Source organism: Notolepis coatsorum, assembly GCF_963971535.1.
Source record: "Notolepis coatsorum genome assembly, chromosome: 1".
Taxonomy (NCBI): domain Eukaryota; kingdom Metazoa; phylum Chordata; class Actinopteri; order Aulopiformes; family Paralepididae; genus Notolepis; species Notolepis coatsorum.
Genome location: NC_140165.1, coordinates 141,249,574 through 141,276,218, shown reverse-complemented (window position 1 = coordinate 141,276,218; position 26,645 = coordinate 141,249,574). Strand labels below are relative to the sequence as shown.

At 40.6% G+C, this 26,645-nt stretch overlaps 2 protein-coding genes across 3 annotated transcripts in view; both read left to right on the top strand.

Annotated features, from left to right (window-relative positions):
* The window catches only part of LOC311230498 (DNA repair protein XRCC4-like), a 150,938-nt gene extending 148,324 nt beyond the window's left edge, over positions 1–2,614 (top strand). For both annotated transcript variants that reach the window (XM_084316787.1, XM_084316788.1), the window contains exon 8: positions 1,821–2,614. The gene's annotated coding sequence lies outside the window, so the exon portion shown is untranslated. The remainder of the gene's footprint in view (positions 1–1,820) is intronic.
* Positions 2,615–12,118: 9,504 nt separating this feature from the next.
* Positions 12,119–26,645, top strand: part of vcana (versican a) — a gene marked incomplete at its 5' end in the record, with an annotated part of 69,827 nt that continues 55,300 nt past the window's right edge. The window contains 4 exon segments of the mRNA XM_084307548.1: positions 12,119–12,482; positions 16,788–16,962; positions 17,120–17,247; positions 24,549–24,842. Of these exon segments, the coding sequence (XP_084163674.1) occupies positions 12,119–12,482; positions 16,788–16,962; positions 17,120–17,247; positions 24,549–24,842 (961 nt within the window).

Here is a 26,645-nt window from a genome sequence, read left to right as displayed (position 1 = left end):
CCTAATGTACAGTCCCCTCCCCATCATATGTATATACTCTGTCAGGATCTATGGGTAACAGTACTGTATATTTGAATACCGTATATGTCACAAATGTAACAGTACTAAATACCTGTATGTCCCTATGCCATAAATGTCATGTATGTTGTGTATGTCATAAATGTCAATATGAATTGAAAATGGGGGACCCTGGGGGGGCTAGGTGGTGTAGTGGGAAAGGCGCTCGCCACCAATGCAGGAGACGCTGGGTTCGAGCCCAGCTCCGCATTGCTATCAGCTTGGCTGGTCGTTCATACTAACACAATTGGCAGTGTTAGGGGTGGGAAAGCTGAGAGATTGCGCTGTGCAGGTGAAAAGATGCGACGGCTGCTTCCTCGAGTACCGGAGGGGACACGTGATGTAAGGCTTCGTCCACATTGCAGCCGGCTTGTGGGAGGCATGGCCTAACAGTGTTCGAGACAGGGGAGGGTAGAATTGGACTATACGAAATTGGGATGGGAGAAAAATAGAAAATAGTAGATACAAAAAAAAAGAAAAAGGGGGACCCTGATGTAAACAAGACAAACGTCTTTCTCTGGTCTGCATCCCCTTAACAATTGTGTGTATTGAGCCGTACTGTATTGCACCCATTCTGCAATCTGTTAAATAAAGTATTCATTCATTCATTCATTCATTCACACAGAGCTACTGTATAGTGTTAGTGTCATGCTCTACCCACAGAGCTACTGTATACAGTGTTAGTGTCATGCTCTACCCACAGAGCTACTGTATACAGTGTTTGTGTCATGCTCTACACACAGAGCTACTGTATACAGTGTTAGTATCATGCTCTACCCACAGAGCTACTGTATACAGTGTTAGTATCATGCTCTACCCACAGAGCAACTGTATACAGTGTTAGTGTCATGCTCTACACACAGAGCTACTGTATACAGTGTTAGTGTCATGCTCTACCCACAGAGCTACTGTATACAGTGTTAGTGTCATGCTCTACCCACAGAGCTACTGTATACAGTGTTAGTGTCATGCTCTACCCACAGAGCTACTGTATACAGTGTTAGTGTCATGCTCTACCCACAGAGCTACTGTATACAGTGTTAGTGTCATGCTCTACACACAGAGCTACTGTATACAGTGTTAGTGTCATGCTCTACCCACAGAGCTACTGTATACAGTGTTTGTGTCATGCTCTACACACAGAGCTACTGTATACAGTGTTAGTGTCATGCTCTACCCACAGAGCTACTGTATACAGTGTTAGTATCATGCTCTACACACAGAGCTACTGTATACAGTGTTTGTGTCATGCTCTACCCACAGAGCAACTGTATACAGTGTTAGTGTCATGCTCTACACACAGAGCTACTGTATACAGTGTTAGTGTCATGCTCTACACACAGAGCTACTGTATACAGTGTTAGTGTCATGCTCTACACACAGAGCTACTGTATACAGTGTTAGTGTCATGCTCTACCCACAGAGCTATACAGGATTACAAGTATCATTCTTAACGGTAAATTAATTATCTTATCTTATATAGTGCTTTTATCCAAAGCACTTTACAACTTATGCCTCACATTCACCAATTCACTCACATATTCACACACTGACGGTCACACCTCTACTGACATTGCATTGCTCCATCGAATGATGTCCCTCCCTGATCAGATCCTACATTGGATCAGTTGTTAAGCAAACATTCTTACTAATTTACTCATTTAGTTATTTATTATTATTATTAGTATTACTATTAGTATTATTGTTAATATTTATTATTATTGTTATTATGTATTTATTTATTTATTTATTGTCTTTTGCAGGAAATGACCCTCCAATGGGAACGATGCCACATCAAGACAGCAGCGCTGACTGAGTCCTGTTCAAGCCTGTATAGCCATAGTCTAATCCTGCTACCATTGATCAAAATGTTAAACAAGTTATTATGTATATATTGATTTTTTTTAATAATCTTTTTTGAAGGACAGCAGTGCACACTGTGAATACATTTAAATTACTTATTGGTTCATCCAACCAAAAAGGAACATTTGTTTAATAAAAGTTCAGATAGTTCAATGGCTCAGCCAAGCTATAATGTCATTATGTCTTTGCATTGTCAGCAACTGAAATACTGAAAATATACATACAGCAGCTGTATTAAAAGAAAAATGAAAATATATATATATAACGGGAAATTCTATGAGCAGGAAAATATTTGTTTGGGAATATGATGATTGCTTGTTACTGTATTGTTTCATGGGTATTTTATGTGAGAAATTGCATATCTGTATTCCTTAAAGGGGCACTTTCTCTTTTCTCTAATTTAGTTTGACAGCTTGACAGTAGTTTAGTTTGAGAGTAAATTTGTTTGAATATGGCCATAACTGAATCCGTGTGTGTTGAGCTGTGTTAATTACAGCTCAATTAAATGATAAGGTAGCAATCCATATACTGTAAGACAAGGTATTGCTGCATTTATGCATGTCCAATCTACAATAGATTTTGAAATATGAGATTCTTCAATGATTGTAAAAAAAAAAAACAATTATTGGGAATTGTATGTGTACGATTGTTTTTATAACTAAAATGTGGTCTGTTTATCTAAATAAATTGATTTGTTTAAGGGGCGTGCCCTACATTTGCAATGCAGCCAGGTACGTTACGACGGTGCACTTTACTTTACAGTGGCTTAGAACCAGATTGGTTCTATATAGTTCTATGGCCCAGATACGTTACGACAGCTTACAACAGTTTACTGTACTGCATTTCTCATTTGTCATTTCTCGTCACATAAGAGATGTGTGTGTGAGAGACAGAGACAGACAGACAGAGAGATACTAGAGCCAACGAGCCAACACAATACTCTAGATAGAAATGCCTAACCCGCAGCAGTCAGCCATCTCGCTCCTCTCTCTCTCTCCCTCCAATGCGTACCCTCACTCTTTACCACCACATTCTGATTCCTTTTTCAGAAGAAAATACAAGAATCACTAGGCGATCTCAAGAAAAACTGTTCCCACTTTCTCTCACAGGAGTCCGTGGGAGCGTCAAGCAAGGCAAGGAGCTAAGCAGAATCATTGGGCCTTTATTTCCAAAATAAAGGTCCTTAAGGCAAAGTCTATAAGATTAATTTTGATGAACAAATATGTATAAAAGTGCAATAAATGCAGAGAATATAGATGTGTAGAGGTTTTATCCTTTTACTGAGTTAAGGTTTCCAGGAGTATGTAGGCTAATCGGAAGAGGGGAGGAAATTAAAATAATTAAAAAAAAAACATATATATATGTGATGCCAACTTGATATTTCAGACAAACTTTTTTATTTGACTTGGTGGCCTGGTGATGCCCCGGAAATACCACAAACCTATCTTGTTTGTTGACACAATCAGCCCACAGTTAAAGTTTGAAAACAAATATTTTAATATTCAAAACCAGATTGCCTTTTGTTTTGTGAGAGATCTTTGTGCTAAAGCTTTTGAGATAATGGTGACTTATAATATTTTAAGGCGTACACATTAAGACCATTGACAACATGGTTTGACCCCCAAGCATTAGTATCCTGGAGAAAATTAGAAGAAAACATAGTAGCCCCACATAGACTGAAGGACATAGCATACACTAAACTACCAATCAAGCACTGTGAACGGAAATTTGGCCCCATAATTACTAATGCGATCCGGATATGGCGTGAAACACACAAAAAAAATCCTAACCCACATAAATGGCACAATCATACTCCCTTATTCAATAACAATGCACTCTTAATTGAAAAACAACCTATAAGATTCCCTATATGGGAAGAGCAAGGCATACACTCATTAGGGGATGTTTTTAACAAACAGGGTGTTTGTAGTTATAAACAAATACGCAAAAATGTTTATCTCACCAAGTCCACATGGCTTTTTTACATACAGTTACAGCTATGTTTGAAGTCTCACGGTGTTCCATTAGACATACCAATTGAACGCCACAGATACCACAAATTCTTCTATGAAAGAGAGACATCGAGAGGTTTTGTTTCAGATTTTTATCATCAATTACTAACGTCCTCGTATGAAACCCTCCAACTAGACTCTGCCTGGAGGAGGGATATACCAGACCTGGAAAATGACTTTGATTGGCAAGGAGCCTGGGCAAATGTCCGACTTACATCAAGGAACCCGGACCATCAACAAATCAATCTTAACTATATTCATAGGACATACTTGACTCCTATAAGACTGTGCAGAATGGGTCTTAAACAAGACTCCAAATGCTCCCAATGTACAAATGGGGACGAAGGGACATTTATGCACATGTATTGGGACTGCCCACCAGTTAAGACATTCTGGAAAGATGTGACCCAACAATTATCAAAACTCGTATCTTGGAATATACCTGTACACCCCTCGGTATTACTATTGAATGATGTTTTTGAGTTTGCAGTAAATCCACAGCTAAAGAGATTGGTTTTATCCGGTATCACAGTAGCTAAAAAGCTGATCGCATCACGCTGGTTTCAACCGGAAAAAATGTGCCGGAAAGTTTGGTTTCTTACATATATCGATGTGATTTATCAAGAAATATCTACAGCAAGAATTCTGGGTCTCAATGAATCCAAAATGTCAATGTGGTTAGAAGTGGTGGAGAGAATAAAAGCTAGCTTATAATGGTAGTGTCTGGTTAGGTGCAAGGGATAATGGAGGTACTACCCAAGGTGGGGTCCGGGAGGGGGGGGTTCGAGCTGGAGCATATGTGTGTAGGTTTTTAGATAACAGGTATTAGGGGTATATCTTATATAAGACAATTTACTAAAATGTGATTTCATTGGATGTGCTCTGACAATTAATGCTTGTATATCTTATCGTGTGTTGTCATGTTTGTTTATGTGTTTGTTTAAAAAATAATAAAAAAATTAAATACAGAGATAATGGTGACTTTTGTTGATGATGCTACATGTAATAACTATTGTACTAACAGGGGCGTCATTTTGCTATGGCAAGGTATGGCACTCGCCATACCTTGGCAAATAAAAATGTAAAAAAAAATTAGAATTCGAATGTCAATATTATGAACGAAGCTTCGAACTATTCGGTACAGCCCTAGCATGTTTTGATATTGTTAATTATCTCACTTTTACTAGGTGACTTTTACTGTGACTAACTGAAATATGCCCCAAAAAAAGGAAATTGGACATAGGGACGTTTTTTAATCAAAGGGCAGCAGAGACAAGTGATACAGGGACACAGGTAAGGTCTGGCTTAGTGATTATAACAGTGCAGTTCAGCATTCAGTAAACCATACTTTTTGTGAATGTGTTTTTGATACTACACTCTGTTGAACACACACCTCAAAACCGTACCTAAGGAAAATTGGCTCAATTGCAAGAAAAGTAATAGACAGTTATGATATTACATTCTGCATAATTCGTATGCAAAATATTGTGGTTCCCTGCTTTAGTCTGTTGACACATTTCTATACTAAAAATGCTTGTGTAGTCCTGTGTCATACCTAAATGTCATATAACTGAATTGTATAGAAACAACTCACCAAAAGTGACTATTGCACAACTGATTTGACAAACCCCCCCCCCCCCCCCCCCTCCAGTCCTCGCCATACCTTGCCTTTTACTGAAATGACGCCACTTGTAGTACAGATTGCTGACAGCATTGCATTTCCCCTCTTTGCTCTGGGCAATAATTCAATATTACCATTTATCGTCTTTCAATAGGATCATATTGTGATGAAATCATGTTGTTTAAACTAGTAATAACAAAAGCATATCAACTCAAATGTCTCACAATATTTGATTATTGTGGTATAAATGTTCCCCATATTGCCCAACCCTGGTTAGAATGTAAAACTCCTTACGCAATGGGGCATCCAGATACTTCCTGGAACAATTCACTCGAAAATCACAGGCATCATATTAGAATCATTATTTCCAGTATAAGAAACACCACCCACCTATTTACCTGGAAACATTTATGATAATGGTCACTAGGTCTTCATCCACCATGCACACCCTTCCTCCCTCTCCCTCTCTCTCTCTCTACCCCCCCCCCCCTCTCTCTCTCTCTCAGCCAGCCCTCTTATCAGCCAATAGCCAAGTGATATAGGCAGAGGTTGACAAACTATGGTGAAGCCTCTCCCCCCTGTGGAAAAGACAAGCACATGGTGACTTCAGTTATTAAATTACATTACTCACAACCAGGCAAGTTGAGTCAAAGGTCTACAACCAAAACTCAGAGACCTGGGCTCCACTTCTATAGTTGTTTTAGTGCATAATGCACCCTGCATGTTAATTGATGTGACCAGCACTTGAGTTGTGCTTCAGGAAGGGAACCTTTTTTGTAGCATTAGTATTTGCCAAGCTTGGGAGAGAGAATACTGTGTTTAAGACCAAGCTGTAATCTGTATTTAGGTAATGATGAGATGTAATATATAATGGATAATGGAACACTGCAACATATGTTGGTGTCTTATAAACCCATCAGGGTTGGGCACTTTGTGAGCATGACACGAAAATAAAAGAATCAATCCAAATCAATCACCCAGCATGACCAAAGCCAGAAATTCAACAATTTAATATAATTAAAACGTGTATTTTGATACCATAGCAGCAATTGATCTGTGTGTATCCAAACAGTCAGTGTATAATAATTGGTCATTGAATTGCTTCGATTGGGTTGGGTCATCGGAATTCCGTCAGTGGTGTGGGACCTCATCCCACTATCGATACAAGTGTGTATATACTGTCCAAACTGTTATCACATGGATAAGTTCATCTGTACTGCCACTTGTCAGAGAACCAACCCTGATTCCACTGTGCGCCTTGGGTATAGGACTGGCGCTCTCTCCACAGCGCATCATTTGGATACATTCTAAGGTAGCGTTGATTGTTTTATATGATTTCCTCCTGAGTCAATTAATAACTCAGACAATATTGAGTGATATAGCCTATCGAACAGATTAGTGGCTGAATAACAACGCACAAATGATCATTTGGAGCTCTTGAAGTGAGATACAAAAAAAAGTTATAATGATAAAGTAGTAAGCAGTGCAAGTGATTTGTGTGATTTCGCAACAGCCTTGTTGGATGAGGATGTCCCTCTTGGTCTAAGGTCTAATTATGTGTTTTGTGCCCCTTCTCTCCTCCCCAAGGTGTCTCATTCACTTTTCGGATGGGCAACTCTGCCCCTCCTCTCCCATCACTGACAAATAACAGAGGGTGTAGAGCGAAATTGACCTTGTTGCTTGCCAGCACTTCAAGGGTTCTCTCGTCCGGATCAGACCAAGCATCAAACTGGAGTGGCGACCCAGCACCTGAGCAACAAGGGGGGAAGAAAGGCGCACCGGAGGAATAAGTGCTACTGCGCCCGACTTGCGGTGGACATACTTGGGCACTTTTTACGCATGCATGTAACCTAGTCTGCGGGGACTAATTGGACTTTTTTTCCTCTCTTCATTTTATGGAATAAAAGATTGTTTAAAGTAAGTTATTTTATATTTTCATTCTATATATTTAAATGTTTAGATAATTTACTTCCAATTAATAATAGCCAGTACCATAGCCTAAACTATTAACATGTTTGTTATTTTCTAAATGAACGCAAGTGTTATTAGGGTGTACTTTTGTTAAATTACATATCTTTGGAAAAATCACAATCGTTTTTCAAAGATATCATGCAAACGTTGCCTGATTTGAACCCGCCCAGTCACAGTAGCAGCTCTTGTCCTCAGATAACCTACTCACGACTGTATGCCGGCAAATCGTAGCCAAATGTAATCTAAAATGTAACTTGAGACTTATTCCGGGCTTTATCTTTACTATTACCGTGTACAATACGATTAATAAAAAACGTTCCGAAACTATATCGATCACTTACGTATGTTATCTTGCGGGATCCCATACATTCTATGAAACATGGCTTGAAGTAACAGGTGTTTCTCCTAGAAAGTTTTGGAAAGCGCACGAAGAAAGGAACGTCAAATTGTAATTTAATTTAATTTTAAATTGCGAAGGAAATGTCAGTAAGGCTCAAGCAGATTGTCACACTTCATAGTGGGGAGCATCTCCCAACACAGCGCTAAATGAGTCGTGACGGTCCCTCCTCACACGCTCCAAAAACCTGCAACCAATTACATGCTCGTGCTTAAGTTGTGATCTTACTCTGTTTATCAAATAGGCCACCGTTGTATTTTATTTCATTGAAGAATCTAAAATCCAATTAACCAATTATCGTGGCTTTATACGGGAAGCTATTTCCAGCTACTAAAAGAAGTACAGGAGATATATATATATATATTGTATTATCTGACCTTGAGTTGTTTTTCTTCTTGGGACAATTTCGTTGATTTTACATGACTCTCTTCTATAGGGTGCAGGGGTTTGTTTACTCTGGATATGCCCTCTTAGTATGTTGGCACAAGTCACAAACTCTGACATTTTAAATCAAAAGTGTACACGCAAACACCGTTAGTGTATTAGGGTGCGCGTTTTTTTTTTCTATCCCCCCACCCTCCCCCAATTGACTCTGGCCTGGTCTAGAGTCTACACTGCTTACCAAGGGGCCGTAACGCAGCAGTTCCCACCAGTGACCCGTCGTTGGTGTTAGATCGAGGGGTGCAAATGAGGGCAAGTTCTGATTGCTTTGCATCACCCAGGGCGGGATCCACAAAGAATGGATTGCACGGTGCTAATTGCACCCTTACAATTCATTATTAATTGAAAATGGGGGACCCTGATGTAAACAAGACGAAAGTATTTCTCTGGTCTGCATCCCCTTAACAATTGTGTGTATTGAGCCGTACTGTATTTCTACCCATTCTGCAATCTATTCATACAATTTTTCAATCAATCAATCAATCACTGTCTTGTTTACATCAGGGTCCCCCATTTTCAATTCATAATGAATTGTAAGTAAGGGTGCAATTAGCACCGTGCAATCCATTCTTTGTGGATCCCGCCAGTCTCCCAAGAGTTTGCAGCCTGGCTCCACAAGTGGCTCTATACCTCTCAGCCCCACCACCCACACACACAACAGACCAACAAATTGCCCTCAGACCACCAGGAAACAATACGAAAGTTGCAGAAGAACCCTGTAATTTATCTTTGAGTCAGCACAAGATAAGGGTAACCCTTTGTTTCAGGAGCCACAATAATAATAATGATTGAGTACCTGTGAATGATATGAGGAGCTATAATTAACAAACCGTTGATTAACCATCAGTCATACTCAAACCTTGATGTCTCTGAAGTGCAGGGAAATCCTTCCAGAATGGCTTCTACTTCGCTTCCCAAATGATATATGCCATAAATAACTATAAATTTCACTCTCTAATCCCCATTTTTGTATACCTGCACTTCTAGTTCTAAGACTTAGTTAATAAGGGGAGGGCGGGGCACAACCTAACACATTTTGACTTTTGCTAAATGATTGAAAGAATATAATTTTTTTAAATGAGCATAATCCAGATTATTTTTTTTATACAAGCAAGATACACATCTCTGCTACAAATGGAAACTTGAATTATAGTTTCCAGCGCCTACTGTTCTTGTACAATTCCATAGAATTGCAGAAGTGAAATGTTACAACTTAGAGGGCTCTGTTTTAAAGAAATATAATAACTTGGTGTGAACACAATTCATTCAATACAATTCTATGTTATATGAAACAAATGCACTTCTCTACCTAACTTGCATTGTGTATGCTATATATATACATGGATATACTGTATTTATCTATCTTTTGATCTATCAATTGATTACCAAAAAAAACAGCATAGGTCATCATGGAGCATCCTATCAATAGTCTTTTTAATTCCCATATCTGTTTTTCATTTTGGATTTCTCATTCTGTGAATAAAAATAATTATTATAAAAACTTTTTTTATAACATTGTATACTATAATTGGCCTAGCTGTAAACGCCATGTTACCATTAACCCCTGCCGTATGGAAGTTGTACTTAAGCCTAGCTAACACTTGCTGGTCATTATGCAACATGATTGTGAATATTATAAGGTTGGATTCTGTGACTTACACACAGCAAAAAAATAAATAAATAAACACATTTTATAAAAAAATTAATAAAAAAAACGTCAGATCTCTTTGAAAAGGAGAGCATGTCAAGTGTCAAGTGTCATAGTGTAAACTATGCATAAAAAGTCCATGTGTGAATATGTGTTACTAAACTTGGTAAACATGGTTCCTCGTTAGTCTCTGGACTCTGGGTACTTAGCTAATCGTTACCTTTAAGTCAAGTCTTACCCACGAGTGGTTGTGTAACATTGTGTCACTAGATTTTCAACACATGTATCATAACGGATTGCCTTGTATCTTTTTTCTCTTTACCAACAGATGCCACTAAACATAAAACACATCCTTTGGTTATGCTTGGTCTGCCAAACTGCATATGGAATGGGTAAGTGCTCCTGGGTCTCTCTCTCTCTCTCTCTCTCTCTCTCTCTCTCTCTCTCTCTCTCTCTCGTTCTCTCTCTCGCTCTCTCTCTCTCTGTTTCTCTCTCTCTCTGTTTCTCTCTCCCTTTCCACCCCTCTTGCTCTCTCCTCATCACTCTGCTGTCAAGACAATTGAAAGTCAGTCAGCTGATGTGGTGTCTGTAGTCAGTATTGTACCGTATCTTATCTGTAGCTACATGGTGATTGATTAGTGTCCTCATGTTACACTGCATTAAGGCTTCCCTCCATTCATCTAGGTAAGCACCCCCAGGTTAGGTAAGCCCATGTCTGTGAGCCCCTGAGAGGGGAAGGTCACACAAACACACACACGCACACACACACACGCACGCACGCAAGCACGCACGTGCGCGCACACACACACACACACACAAATGCAACCGCTGGGCAGCAGTGGGCGGCGCAAGCACCCTCTGGTCCCTGGCTTTGTATAGACGGACACCTTTCAATTAGGCCCTGGTCCCAGTCTGGAACCAACAGCTGGTTCCTGCTCTCATCCTAATAAGGCCCTCTGTTTAAACAGACTCATGCCTCAGGCCTGTCCCACCGCTGGACACAGAGCATTCCCCACATTGTTCCTCGTAAGCGCTCAGGTCCCCCTGCCCCCCACCTCCCAATCTCCTGTTCATCAGTTGCAATCACCCCTTTTCCCATGGATAAGGGTGAGTCAGCCCATTGCCATAGAAACGCGTCTGGCATAAGAGTTGGGTTGTGTCTGATGTTACTCACAGTGAATGAGTAAGGCTGATATTAAAGTGTCTGCCTTCATACTGTAGCCGGAGTGTAGGGGGTGGGGGTTAAGCATAGCAGTGGTTCAGCAGTGGTTTAGTCTATGGCTGTTTGCTAGAGGGAGCAGCTTGACTCACTGGCTGCGGTCTCACAGTGGGATTATCCAAGATGTCAAAAAAAGTTACAATAAATAATTTCCATGGCCATGTGCCACATCATAGATAACTCACAACTCAAGTTATGTATATTATTTTGGCTTAGAATGAAAGATGGAAAGTCATAAGATGTCAGAAGACTGTTATGGGTGCAGCACAGTGATGACGTGCCTCAGTACACTCAGATACTGTTTTGTGGTCAGCAATTTAGCATGGGGCAACCTGTCAGCACCAATTAGTGCTCAGGGGTTACGACATCACATTTCGGAAGGTAAACAGAGTACCATATATAGCCGTGGAATAACTTGGAGTGGCACAGCCATGACTCTCCAATTATCTTTCACTTCATACATGTACCACTACACACTACATTTAGTGTCATATTAGTTCCCCCACCCTACGTTTTGAGGATGAGGATCGACTTTCCAGGAGCCGTTCTTTGGGTTACGATGCATGTTTTTTTTTGTTTTTTTGACTGGGACTAGACGTCACACCCTCTCTACGTAAATACGTTTTGAGTTCTAAACTGCTTCACTCTACAGGCCTCTGTCAGGAAATGAAAGTTGAAAGTGTAGTTTAAGGTTGATTATATGTTTGAAGTGAGACAAATAAACCTGTGTGTGTGTCAGGAAAGTTGTGGTTACAGATTAAAAGTCAATAATAAATGTTGTTAAGAACTGGAAACGAAACCATGCTGTAATAATAATACATCATGATTTAGGATTAATTTACTGTATTTAACTGAATAATTTTGTCTCCCAGCCACCAACACACTGACCATGGTGCAGCCAGTGAGCGGGTCCTTATCGGGGAAGGTAAACCTGCCCTGCTTTTTCTCCACAATCCCCACTTCTGCGCCCATCATCAGTGCCAATGGAACAATCATCAGCAAAGATTACTTGCGGATCAAATGGACCAAGATAGAGGGCGACCAGGAGTCCACGGTGATGGTTGCACAAAATGGCCTCATCAAGATAGGCTCCAGCTACAGAAGCCGCGTGTCGGTGCCCAGCCACCCAGAGGACGTGGGTGACGCCTCGTTGACGGTGGTTAAGCTGCGTGCCAGTGATGCTGGCACCTACCGCTGTGAGGTCATGTACGGCATCGAGGACACACAGGACACTGTGAACCTTGATGTCAACGGTAAGGCTTTTTCTTCATATCCTCTCCCAAACAGGGCTGGCTATTATTTATGTTTTTGATGATATTATATTATATTTGTCTATATCATTACACTTGATTGATACCGATACTGGTACCACAACAATACTTTTTAGATACTTTATGTGAAAGGAAACCTTATTGCCTAATTGTGCTTTTGAGGCCAACTATCTTTCTATAAAGAACTACCTTTTCAAAGTGTATTTCCTGTCAGCTATAGTATTAGCAAACAGAGAAACAGGAAATAAACGCTCTCCTTTTTTATATATGTGTTGAATATAATAAGTATAAACTGTATGTTCGATACAATAACGCCGGTAGTGATTGTATTTTTGACAATTAAAGTATCAAAATGTGGTACTGTTGTTCTCGATTAGTGTCAACATGATTTGATCATTACAGATGTAGCGCTTAGGACTCTCTGCACTGCGGCGTGGGTACTGGGTTTGTGCCGGATTAACGGTATCAACCAGTAGGGGCGCTCGGGTTACACCTGGTTACTTTCGTCGAGGACTCGAGGGGAGAAAAAAAAACTTTTGTTATAACGAATTTCCCCTCATTCATTTGTCTGTTACTCAAGAGGCAGTGTTCTGAAATAACTTTCAGTACTGCCGAATTTCTCAGTTCTCTGCTTGATATAATTAATCAATATGTCGGATCAATGAACATTTGAGGAACCCGCGGTCAGAGGATCCGACCGCAGGTTAAAACCAAGCCCAGACCTTAAAGCAAGTTCGACTTTTATGTATATAAAATCACACGTTTTCATTGGGTGCACTATGCACTGGACCCAAACGTGTGTTTCAAGTTTCTTTATTAGTTGACATGCAAAGATACAGAATACCTTCACATGGAATGCTTTTTTCTGTTATGCTCCTAGGACGCTTGGATCATACACATACAGCTCATTACAGTAATATTCCACAATTATTACATTTTAGATAGTAATAATGGTACAGAGCCTTGAGACAAACATATGTATATTCACCACCGCAAACAGACTGGCAGCCGTCATAGGCAGCGCCATTTACGGAAGGAGGGGGGAGTGGGTTGGGGTTGTTACAGGGCTGTAGGGGGGGGGGGGGGAGTGATCCCTCACACGAGGCAGCCGACAGTGCAGCGCCAATGCAGAGGAAGGGGGGGGGGGGGGTGGGGGGGAGTGCACAAGCCAAGTCCTGGGTGGGGGAGGTAGGGATTGCGGGTGGGGAAGCCGCTCGCCACTCTTATCTCCCAGAGGGCCTTCGACTCCAGCAGCTCCCTGTTTCGACCTTGGTCCAGGAATTTGTTTTGGCTGACTGACTGGCCCATTTATCCCAGCCACGTCACTTTAAATTTGATTTGAATAGAGTGAAATATAACTCTATTGATTTGAGTGGAGTGAGTTTTAACAACTCCGTCCAAATGACTGAATGCATTATTAGTCCAAGTGTCTTATCAGTTCATTTTGGTAGATCCTGTGCGCGGTAAACAGATCCAAAATCTTCTTATTGCAGTCCAACAGCTTCGATAATCCAAAAATGACCACGTCTTCAAGTTGGTAGCCCGATTATGATGTCCCAATAGGCAGAGAGGGTTAGCCTTATTCTGCTTCTTGAAGAAAATATGCAATCCACTGATTAGATCCATTTAGAGTTGATTTGAGTATAGTCCGGCCACCGGCACGAAGCAGAGCATAGCAGCGTCGGGCTCCATGGAGCAGTAGAGGCGGCGGTAGGAACGGCCTTGAAGGCCTAGGGAGAGAGGAAAGAAATGCGACTTGTCTCTGCAAGAGGTGGGAGGTAGTGGAAATTGTAGGTGAAAACAAGTAAACATGGTAAATATGAAGCAAAAAGGTTCACTGTGTACCTTCACTGTCTGCCCCACCTTGTTTCATTGATACTGTTTTACATTTTTTATCACAAAACAAATAGCACTTGTATTTATAAATGTGATCTAGCTGAGATAAATGGCTAATATTAACCATACTGTGTTTATGCTGTCTATATTGGTTGTAATTGAGATAACAGTTAACATATGTTAAGTATTAAGTATTTTTACATAAATGGTTATGGCTTTATTGTTTTAAAATCCCAATAATGTTGTGGGTTCACCAGACACACACATATTGGGTGAGTAACCAAAACGTGTACACCACACAAGTATGAATATTACTTGTATGACATGTATCAGCATGTACACATCAAATTAAAACAAATTAATAACTGGCTATTCATCTACTAATCCTATGGATTATTGAATTATTAACACTTCACTGCTAATAATGCTCAGGAAAAGATGGCTGAAAAGACTTCTATTAATGCAGTGATTTTATCAGCTTGGATACCAAGATTGATGGTTACCTGCAATGATGTGGTGGCTGAGAAGGTGAAGCATCTACAGTTTAATAAGATTAATAACAAAATGTGCTATATATAGCCTACCGTCTGCGTTGAATATGAAATAAAGGCATCTAAATGATACATTTTTTCTTTAAAAAAACAAGCTCAATCAAAAGATTCTACATGATTCCAAAATAGTGAAGAAAATGACTTTAGGAAGAACAAAGGCAGAGGCTCTGGTCAAAAAAGACATCCTTGCTCCAAAGGCAGTGGGTGATGTTCTCAAGGCCTTAACATCAGACAAACCCCTCCCATTCTCCATACAGACGGATGCATCTAACCTAACCCTAACCCTAAAACCGAAATAAAGTAAAAAAAAAAAAAAAAAAAATACAAAATCCACCCATTTTCGCCCAAAATCGACTTTGCGCGCCCGCTTGGCATCCCTAAGTGCCCCCCTGTGCCCCAGTACAGTGCTTGGTCTAGATACGCCCCTGAGCTAAAGATAAGGTTCAGTCTAGTGTAGATGTGGTGCCCCTATGTTTGGTATAATGGTTTGGATTAACTCTGTTAGGTTGACATTTAAAAAGACAGACACTCGTCTTTTCAGAAATCTGTTGAACATGTGAAACACCCTGGCAGGTTCCCATTGGAAAATGTTCACAGTATATAAACCTTTGAGGTCATTGCGGTAAGATACCCTCTGAGCGTAGCAAGGCATTGCTGGAACAGTTTACTGACTACTGTAACTAGTAAACAAACTTTCCCGTCACTGAGTGGTGATGGAATTCCATACAGTTACAGTATGAGTTAACTCTGAGTGTCTGTCCCTGAGAAAAACGGTGAGACTTTATATCTCATAGTGCCTCGTTCCGTGGGGCCAAATCGGGCCCATAGTGACTTTTTCAGTGGCCTACAGGGATATTTATTATATAAATATTTCAAAAACATATTATTGTTATGTATAGTGGACAGACCAAGACCTCCTAATTGTGATCAGGGGTTTCATTTGTGTCATTCAGGGAAATTACATCCCTCATAGGCCATGCTTATTTCAATGTTTCAATTTCAGTGCTCATCCTTGATATCTCAGAGATCTGATGAGAGAACCAAGCATTTCACTGTAAAGTATGTGTATTTTATTGTGACAATTAATAAACAAACTTGAAACTTGAGCATACATCTAGCTGACCACACTACTGTAGAGCTTTTGTTCAATAGGGATTCAATATGGATATTCCACTGGTAAGTGTTACCAAGGGTCATGGATACTACCTCCATCAAATGGGAGAGCAACGTTCAACTCTCTTAAGTCTGTTGCGTTATCCACTACTATGCCACACCTTCTCAACACCAGTGTAGCACTCACCGGGGGTGGCTTCCAAAACCACAATCTAACATCCCACAAATCTGTCCTACCTTCATGTCAGTGGCGATATTCTGCTTGTTGGGGTGGTGGTTTACACACCTTAACAAGCATCATTACATTATGCTCAATATTTGAGTGATCTGGGAGATGTAGTTCATGTTTTGGGGCACGTAGAACACTTGGGTGGAGAGAGATACTGGGATAGTTTGGGCTTTTCTCTGGGACGCGATCAGCACCATCCCTCCTCCAACGTTCTGCGATGTTAATTAGGAGATATCAATTATGTCTCCTACGCCCATTCACTGTCCACAAATATGGGAGTGTCAGTCCTGTGGCATTATCGAAATCATCCATAGTCATCCAGATAATTTGTGGTAAACCGTAGTTCCTTCGTGGTGCACTGCAAAGTTCCAGATTCCCAAGGAAACTGAGAGCCTGATTTATTTGACTCGTGGTGCGTGTCTTTTAGTAGATGTTCGCTGTGATTTATATTTATATTATGGTCAGGGTTAACTGATCATTACTAGTTGTTAAATCAGGGTTTAACCAATCATTACTGGTTGTTAAACGCTTCTCTTTGTTTTGTGTTTGTCCCCCCAGGTGTTGTGTTTCACTACCGGGCAAGCACCAGCAGGTACACCCTAGATTACCCCAAAGCTGTCCAGGCCTGCCAAGACGTTGGCGCAACCATCGCTACAGCTGACCAGTTGAGGGCAGCCTACGAGGATGGTTTTGACCACTGTGACGCTGGATGGATCGCTGACCAGTCAGCAAGGTGAGCCGGATTGAATCATTATTTGAAGTCATTTCTTACAGGATCCAGTGATAGTACGTTACCAGCTTGCTATACTGATTATCGGGTGTTTTCGGCACATTTGCGACAAATAGATATAAATGCTATAAAACGTGTCTTCATTCCTTTCTCCGTGTAGGTATCCAATCACCAAGCCCAGACCTGGTTGCTATGGCAACCTGAAGAGTAAACCTGGGGTTAGGTCCTATGGAATCAGGAGGCCCACGGAGACCTATGACGTCTACTGCTACGTGGACAAGCTCGATGGTAAGGGACTTCATCACTGCACTAGTCTTCTAGTCCTCTGAACTTAAAACAACACACCAACATTTGCGTGCGTGCGTGCGTGCGTGCGTGCGTGCGTGCGTGCGTGCGTGCGTGTGTGTGTGTGTGTGTGTGTGTGTGTGTGTGTGTGTGTGTGTGTGTGTGTGTGTGTGTGTGTGTTGGAATGGGCCACAGTGCTGACGCTAATTGCTTCACTGAGCCACAGAGGTGAACGGAGAGGCGAGAACCAAGCTGCCAGTCTTTCAACTCTCAATCAGATCTCCTTTCCGTTCACAGCGGTTTTCAAAAAGACACCAGTATGTCTATAATGTGAGAATGAGGGTCTTCAATGTCTATCTGGACACTGTTGACTGTAAGTCTTCACCCCCCTGCCGATGGACGGTCTTTCTGTTGGTCATCCTCGCTGAGGCTGCCGGCTGCTCAGCCCCACTTGTGGTAGACATATACTGTTGAAGCCCAGCCAGCCTCTCTGTGGTTCCTGATATACAGTATCTGAGCTATAATCATAATCAACTTTATTTATATAGCACATTTACAACAGTTGTGACTGTACCAAAGTGCTTCACAGATAAAAACATAGAGCAAAGACAAAATATATATACAATACATAATACTAAATATAAAAGTGCAAAAAGTGCAAATACTGTACAAATAAGTGTAGGGGTTCAGATAGAAATAAAAACAAAAGAAGAAGAAAAGTGCAGTAGAATACAAAAATAAGGCATAAAAGGAGCAATGCTCCCTGCTTTGTCTACCATCACCCCAGCCTTTGAGACTCTTGTCAGGAGCAAACAGCATCCCCAGTTATCCCATTAGTTCCCTGGGATGTTAAGCTAAGAAGTCTGCTAAGAAGCATATATTTATTATTATTAGAATTGTATTTCATTGGGGTTTTAGCCCTAGTTGCACTTTTGTTGCATCCCCAGTTATCCCATTAGTTCCCTGGGATGTTAAGCTAAGAAGTCTGCTAAGAAGCATATATTATTTATTATTATTATTATTATTATTATTATTATTATTATTATTATTATTATTATTATTATTATTATTATTATTATTATTATTATTATTATTATTATTATTATTATTATTATTATTATTATTATTATTATTATTATTATTATTATTATTATTATTATTATTATTATTATTATTATTATTATTATTATTATTATTATTATTATTATTATTATTATTATTATTATTATTATTATTATTATTATTATTATTATTATTATTATTATTATTATTATTATTATTATTATTATTATTATTATTATTATTATTATTATTATTATTATTATTATTATTATTATTATTATTATTATTATTATTATTATTATTATTATTATTATTATTATTATTGTTATTATTATTATTATTATTATTTAATTTCATTGGGTTTTTAGCCCTAGTTGCACTTTTGTTGCAACCCCAGTTATCCCATGGTCACCTGTTTAGAGAGAGAGAGCATGGTCACCTGTTTAGAGAGAGAGAGCATGGTCACTTGTTTAGAGAGAGAGAGAGCATGGTCACTTGTTTAGAGAGAGAGAGCATGGTCACTTGTTTAGAGAGAGAGAGCATGGTCACTTGTTTATAGAGAGAGAGCATGGTCACTTGTTTATAGAGAGAGAGAGCATGGTCACTTGTTTAGAGAGAGAGAGCATGGTCACCTGTTTAGAGAGAGAGAGCATGGTCACTTGTTTAGAGAGAGAGAGAGCATGGTCACTTGTTTAGAGAGAGAGAGCATGGTCACTTGTTTAGAGAGAGAGAGCATGGTCACTTGTTTATAGAGAGAGAGCATGGTCACTTGTTTATAGAGAGAGAGAGCATGGTCACTTGTTTATAGAGAGAGAGCATGGTCACTTGTTTATAGAGAGAGAGCATGGTCACTTGTTTAGAGAGAGAGCATGGTCACTTGTTTAGAGAGAGAGAGCATGGTCACTTGTTTATAGAGAGAGAGCATGGTCACTTGTTTATAGAGAGAGAGAGCATGGTCACTTGTTTATATAGAGAGCATGGTCACTTGTTTAGAGAGAAAGAGAGAGAGCATGGTCACTTGTTTAGAGAGAGAGAGAGAGCATGGTCACTTGTTTATATAGAGAGCATGGTCACTTGTTTATAGAGAGAGAGCATGGTCACTTGTTTAGAGAGAGATCATGGTCACTTGTTTAGAGAGAGAGATCATGGTCACTTGTTTAGAGAGAGAGAGCATGGTCACTTGTTTATAGAGAGAGAGCATGGTCACTTGTTTAGAGAGAGAGATCATGGTCACTTGTTTAGAGAGAGAGAGCATGGTCACTTGTTTAGAGAGAGAGAGCATGGTCACTTGTTTAGAGAGAGAGCATGGTCACTTGTTTAGAGAGAGAGAGAGAGCATGGTCACTTGTTTAGAGAGAGAGAGCATGGTCACTTGTTTAGAGAGAGAGAGCATGGTCACTTGTTTATAGAGAGAGAGCATGGTCACTTGTTTATAGAGAGAGAGAGCATGGTCACTTGTTTAGAGAGAGAGAGCATGGTCACCTGTTTAGAGAGAGAGAGCATGGTCACTTGTTTAGAGAGAGAGAGAGCATGGTCACTTGTTTAGAGAGAGAGAGCATGGTCACTTGTTTAGAGAGAGAGAGCATGGTCACTTGTTTATAGCGAGAGAGCATGGTCACTTGTTTATAGAGAGAGAGAGCATGGTCACTTGTTTATAGAGAGAGAGCATGGTCACTTGTTTATAGAGAGAGAGCATGGTCACTTGTTTAGAGAGAGAGCATGGTCACTTGTTTAGAGAGAGAGAGCATGGTCACTTGTTTATAGAGAGAGAGCATGGTCACTTGTTTATAGAGAGAGAGCATGGTCACTTGTTTATAGAGAGAGAGAGCATGGTCACTTGTTTATATAGAGAGCATGGTCACTTGTTTAGAGAGAGAGAGAGAGCATGGTCACTTGTTTAGAGAGAGAGAGAGCATGGTCACTTGTTTATATAGAGAGCATGGTCACTTGTTTATAGAGAGAGAGCATGGTCACTTGTTTAGAGAGAGATCATGGTCACTTGTTTAGAGAGAGATCATGGTCACTTGTTTAGAGAGAGAGAGCATGGTCACTTGTTTATAGAGAGAGAGCATGGTCACTTGTTTAGAGAGAGAGAGATCATGGTCACTTGTTTAGAGAGAGAGAGCATGGTCACTTGTTTAGAGAGAGAGAGCATGGTCACTTGTTTAGAGAGAGAGCATGGTCACTTGTTTAGAGAGAGAGCATGGTCACTTGTTTATAGAGAGAGCATGGTCACTTGTTTAGAGAGAGAGAGCATGGTCACTTGTTTAGAGAGAGAGCATGGTCACTTGTTTAGAGAGAGAGAGCATGGTCACTTGTTTAGAGAGAGAGCATGGTCACTTGTTTATAGAGAGAGCATGGTCACTTGTTTAGAGAGAGAGAGCATGGTCACTTGTTTAGAGAGAGAGAGCATGGTCACTTGTTTAGAGAGAGAGAGCATGGTCACTTGTTTAGAGAGAGAGGGCATGGTCACTTGTTTAGAGAGAGAGCATGGTCACTTGTTTAGAGAGAGAGCATGGTCACTTGTTTAGAGAGAGAGCATGGTCACTTGTTTAGAGAGAGAGGGCATGGTCACTTGTTTAGAGAGAGAGCATGGTCACTTGTTTAGAGAGAGAGCATGGTCACCTGTTTAGAGAGAGAGAGCATGGTCACTTGTTTAGAGAGAGAGAGCATGGTCACTTGTTTAGAGAGAGAGCATGGTCACTTGTTTAGAGAGAGAGAGCATGGTCACTTGTTTAGAGAGAGAGCATGGTCACTTGTTTAGAGAGAGAGAGCATGGTCACTTGTTTATAGAGAGAGAGCATGGTCACTTGTTTAGAGAGAGAGAGCATGGTCACTTGTTTATAGAGAGAGCATGGTCACTTGTTTATAGAGAGAGAGCATGGTCACTTGTTTATAGAGAGAGCATGGTCACTTGTTTATATAGAGAGCATGGTCACTTGTTTAGAGAGAGAGAGAGAGCATGGTCACTTGTTTAGAGAGAGAGAGAGCATGGTCACTTGTTTATATAGAGAGCATGGTCACTTGTTTATAGAGAGAGAGCATGGTCACTTGTTTAGAGAGAGATCATGGTCACTTGTTTAGAGAGAGATCATGGTCACTTGTTTAGAGAGAGAGAGCATGGTCACTTGTTTATAGAGAGAGAGCATGGTCACTTGTTTAGAGAGAGAGAGATCATGGTCACTTGTTTAGAGAGAGAGAGCATGGTCACTTGTTTAGAGAGAGAGAGCATGGTCACTTGTTTAGAGAGAGAGCATGGTCACTTGTTTAGAGAGAGAGCATGGTCACTTGTTTATAGAGAGAGCATGGTCACTTGTTTAGAGAGAGAGAGCATGGTCACTTGTTTAGAGAGAGAGCATGGTCACTTGTTTAGAGAGAGAGAGCATGGTCACTTGTTTAGAGAGAGAGCATGGTCACTTGTTTATAGAGAGAGCATGGTCACTTGTTTAGAGAGAGAGAGCATGGTCACTTGTTTAGAGAGAGAGAGCATGGTCACTTGTTTAGAGAGAGAGAGCATGGTCACTTGTTTAGAGAGAGAGGGCATGGTCACTTGTTTAGAGAGAGAGCATGGTCACTTGTTTAGAGAGAGAGCATGGTCACTTGTTTAGAGAGAGAGCATGGTCACTTGTTTAGAGAGAGAGGGCATGGTCACTTGTTTAGAGAGAGAGCATGGTCACTTGTTTAGAGAGAGAGCATGGTCACCTGTTTAGAGAGAGAGAGCATGGTCACTTGTTTAGAGAGAGAGAGCATGGTCACTTGTTTAGAGAGAGAGCATGGTCACTTGTTTAGAGAGAGAGAGCATGGTCACTTGTTTAGAGAGAGAGCATGGTCACTTGTTTAGAGAGAGAGAGCATGGTCACTTGTTTATAGAGAGAGAGCATGGTCACTTGTTTAGAGAGAGAGAGCATGGTCACTTGTTTATAGAGAGAGCATGGTCACTTGTTTATAGAGAGAGAGCATGGTCACTTGTTTATAGAGAGAGCATGGTCACTTGTTTATAGAGAGAAAGCATGGTCACTTGTTTAGAGAGAGAGAGCATGGTCACTTGTTTAGAGAGAGAGCATGGTCACTTGTTTAGAGAGAGAGCATGGTCACTTGTTTAGAGAGAGAGAGCATGGTCACTTGTTTAGAGAGAGAGCATGGTCACTTGTTTATAGAGAGAGAGCATGGTCACTTGTTTAGAGAGAGAGCATGGTCACTTGTTTAGAGAGAGAGAGCATGGTCACCTGTTTATAGAGAGAGAGCATGGTCACTTGTTTAGAGAGAGAGCATGGTCACTTGTTTAGAGAGAGAGAGCATGGTCACTTGTTTAGAGAGAGAGCATGGTCACTTGTTTAGAGAGAGAGATCATGGTCACTTGTTTAGAGAGAGAGAGCATGGTCACTTGTTTAGAGAGAGAGCATGGTCACTTGTTTAGAGAGAGAGAGCATGGTCACTTGTTTAGAGAGAGAGAGCATGGTCACTTGTTTAGAGAGAGAGCATGGTCACTTGTTTAGAGAGAGAGAGCATGGTCACTTGTTTAGAGAGAGAGAGCATGGTCACTTGTTTAGAGAGAGAGCATGGTCACTTGTTATAGAGAGAGAGCATGGTCACTTGTTTATAGAGAGAGAGCATGGTCACTTGTTTATAGAGAGAGAGCATGGTCACTTGTTTAGAGAGAGAGAGAGTGCATGGTCACTTGTTTAGAGAAAGAGAGAGCATGATCACTTGTTTAAAGAGAGCATGGTCACTTGTTTAGAGAAAGAGAGAGAGCATGGTCACTTGTTTAGAGAGAGAGAGAGCATGATCACTTGTTTAGAGAGAGAGAGCATGGTCACTTGTTTAGAGAAAGAGAGAGAGCATGGTCACTTGTTTAGAGAGAGAGAGAGCATGGTCACTTGTTTAGAGAAAGAGAGAGAGCATGGTCACTTGTTTAGATAGAGAGTATGGTCACTTGGGATCATGAAATAATTCAAATATAATTAAATACTAATAATGTCAGCAGGTTGTACTATCCACCCTACTATCCAACCTACTATCCACCCTACTATCCACCCCACTATCCACCCTACTATCCACCCTACTATCCACCCCACTATCAACCCTACTATCCAACCTACTATCCAACCTACTATCCAACCTACTATCAACCCTACTATCCAACCTACTATCCAACCTACTATCCAACCTACTATCCAACCTACTATCCAACCTACTATCCACCCTACTATCCACCCTACTATCCAACCTACTATATCCACCCTACTATCCAACCTACTATCCAACCTACTATCCAACCTACTATCCAACCTACTATCCACCCTACTATCCAACCTACTATATCCACCCTACTATCCAACCTACTATCCAACCTACTATCCACCCTACTATCCACTCTACTATCCAACCTACTATCCAACCTACTATCCAACTTACTGACAAGTACTGTTTATGAGATTTACTTGTCCCATCATCACCAAGTAGGCCTAACTGGCTAATTCTGTTTAACATGAGATTGAATTGAGTTGTAGTGCATCAGAATGCTGTGTGTTGTTGTGCCTCGTGTTTCAAAGAGGAACTCAGCACCACCAGAAAATGGATATTTGAATCTTAATACCATAATAGTCAATCAATCGGTTATGAAAAACGTTGTCTTGATTCACGATAGCATGAGGAAAAGAAAAATGTTCATTAATCCATTGTCATTTCTGAAGACGAGACCTTCGTTCAGACAAACAATGCTAAGAGCCAGACTATAGAAGGTATGAGCGAGCTCTGTCCCGCCCACAGAGGGGAACCCCAATTTGGCCTGAAGCACAGGCACAGTATTTAACAGATCCGGCACATAGTCAGCATTGCTATCCCACCTCAGAATAATAGAGCAATGAATGAACTTCTGTTGTCCTAAATCCGATTGGTGGGAGATGTTTTGGGCCCGAGCCCTGCAGATCTGTGACTTTTGTAAATGGTAATGGTATTCATGTCTCTATTGGTCACAATGATCTGGGAGGTGTGTGTGGGGGGGAGGGTATTGTGGAATAATATATTGATTCCCCAACTCATGTAAAGTCATCCCCCTCCCTTCTCCTTTGTCCCCTATCCTATCCCCCCCCCCTAACTCGTTTGACCTATCATGTGAGTGTTCTTATATTGAGGTAATAAAATGAAATAAAAAAGATGTATAATTTCTTTGTTTGTTGATGATTATTGGGGTTACTGTGATCCTGTGAGTAATTTTCTGTTGCTTTTTGTTGCACATTTCAGGCGAGGTGTACTACGCTCCTGTGACCCGTAAGATGACCTTCGCAGAGGCCAAGGAAGAGTGTGAGGCGAGGAACGGTGCCCTGGCCTCACCCGGTCAGCTCCATTCGGCCTGGCGCCAGGGCCTGGACCGCTGCGACTATGGCTGGCTCTCCGACGGCAGCGTGCGACACCCTGTCGCCGTACCCAGAATGCAGTGCGGCGGTGGTCTTCTGGGCGTCAGGACCATGTACCGCTTCAGAAACCAAACGGGCTACCCGGAGTCCTCCAAGAAGCTTGGAGCCTACTGCTTTCAAGGTACAGTAAACACACTGAGGGCACTCATTGTGTTGTAGCCTATGGGTTTTTACAAAGAGTTACTACATATATTTAGATATTAGATTTTCCAGACACCATACAATTTTTGTATGTATAATAATAATAATAATAATAATAATAATAATAATAATAATAATAATAATAATAATAATAATAATAATAATAATAATAATAATAATAATAATAATAATAATAATAATAATAATAATAATAATAATAATAATAATAATAATAATAATAATAATAATAATAATAATAATAATAATAATAATAATAATAATAATAATAATAATTATTATTATTATTATAATTATAATTATAATAATAATTATTATTATTATTATTATTATTATGTGATGGGCTTTATCTAACTATTTATCTATCTATCTGTCTGTCTGTCTGTCTGTCTGTCTGTCTGTCTGTCTGTCTGTCTGTCTGTCTGTCTGTCTGTCTGTCTGTCTGTCTGTCTGTCTGTCTATCTGTCTGTCTGTCTGTCTGTCTGTCTGTCTGTCTGTCTGTCTGTCTGTCTGTCTGTCTGTCTGTCTGTCTGTCTGTCTGTCTGTCTGTCTGTCTGTCTGTCTGTCTGTCTGTCTGTCTGTCTGTCTGTCTGTCTGTCTGTCTGTCTGTCTGTCTGTCTGTCTGTCTGTCTGTATGTATCTTTTTACTTTTGATGTTCTGTTGTTTATTTGACACCCCTACCAAGAAAGCCAAAGAAACAGGATTGACTCATGAGCGTTACGGGCTAGGCTAGACTGATCTAACAGACTACAACCACTCACTGACCTCACTGTGTGTCGTTTTGGGTTCCCGCCCGTTGCCTAGGGAACTAGTTTGGGATTGGCCGAGATGAGGATGATATCATAATGGTAAACTCCTGCTTTATTTGAACTTACAGCCGCAGACCGCTTCTCACTCCAATGGGCTTTTAGTGACCAGTGGTTAAACAGTCATTATCTGTCTCTTTTTGTTACCTCTTTTACTTCCAGGCAGAACTAATCAGGGATCCTTAATCTGTATTCTCAAATAACCGGGTTAGTTGTGGAAATAATGCATTTGTTTACATGCACACCAATTTCCTGTATTTATTCAGTATGCTTAACACTTTAATCGCCGGGAACGCCGTAACTCGTCTTTCCCCGCCATGCTCATTCTGCCGAAGACGCCGTAACACGTCTTTGATATCAATATTTCAAAAATCTGTGATCGAAATCATATTTCTCCTCCGGGGACCTGAGATATACTGCTGAGCTCCACTCAACTGTCTAACGGTTCAAGAGCGCCATCTGGTGGCCGATCGGCAGATCGGCCAACAGGAAGTGACGCGCCAAACAGGAAGTGCTCATCCATATTTCGTCCGATCGTTAGCCGGACTCCATCTCGACACACTGGATAATCAATCGCTCGCCCTAACTCAATAAACAACGTTATTTGGACGTATATAGTATTATACAACCTGGAAATGGATCAACATCCCATAATAGCAAAATGTCTACTCCAAGCTGATCGCCCAATGCCGCGAGGAAGGTACGGTGAGTTTCAACGTTATTTTCTAACGTCTTCTATACTAACTGATCTGATGATCATATGACCCACCCTAGATGAATGATATAACGTTGCCCACGGAATTATAAACGACCCCCCGCCCATCCGGTCAACATCAGATGATACGTAGTAACGTCTAGAAGTACCTCCAGTTGAAATTTTTTATCTGGCACCGATCGCTATCAAACTGTATTTCATCATCAATATAATGCATTTGGGGCTATAAATCAAGTTCTGGAG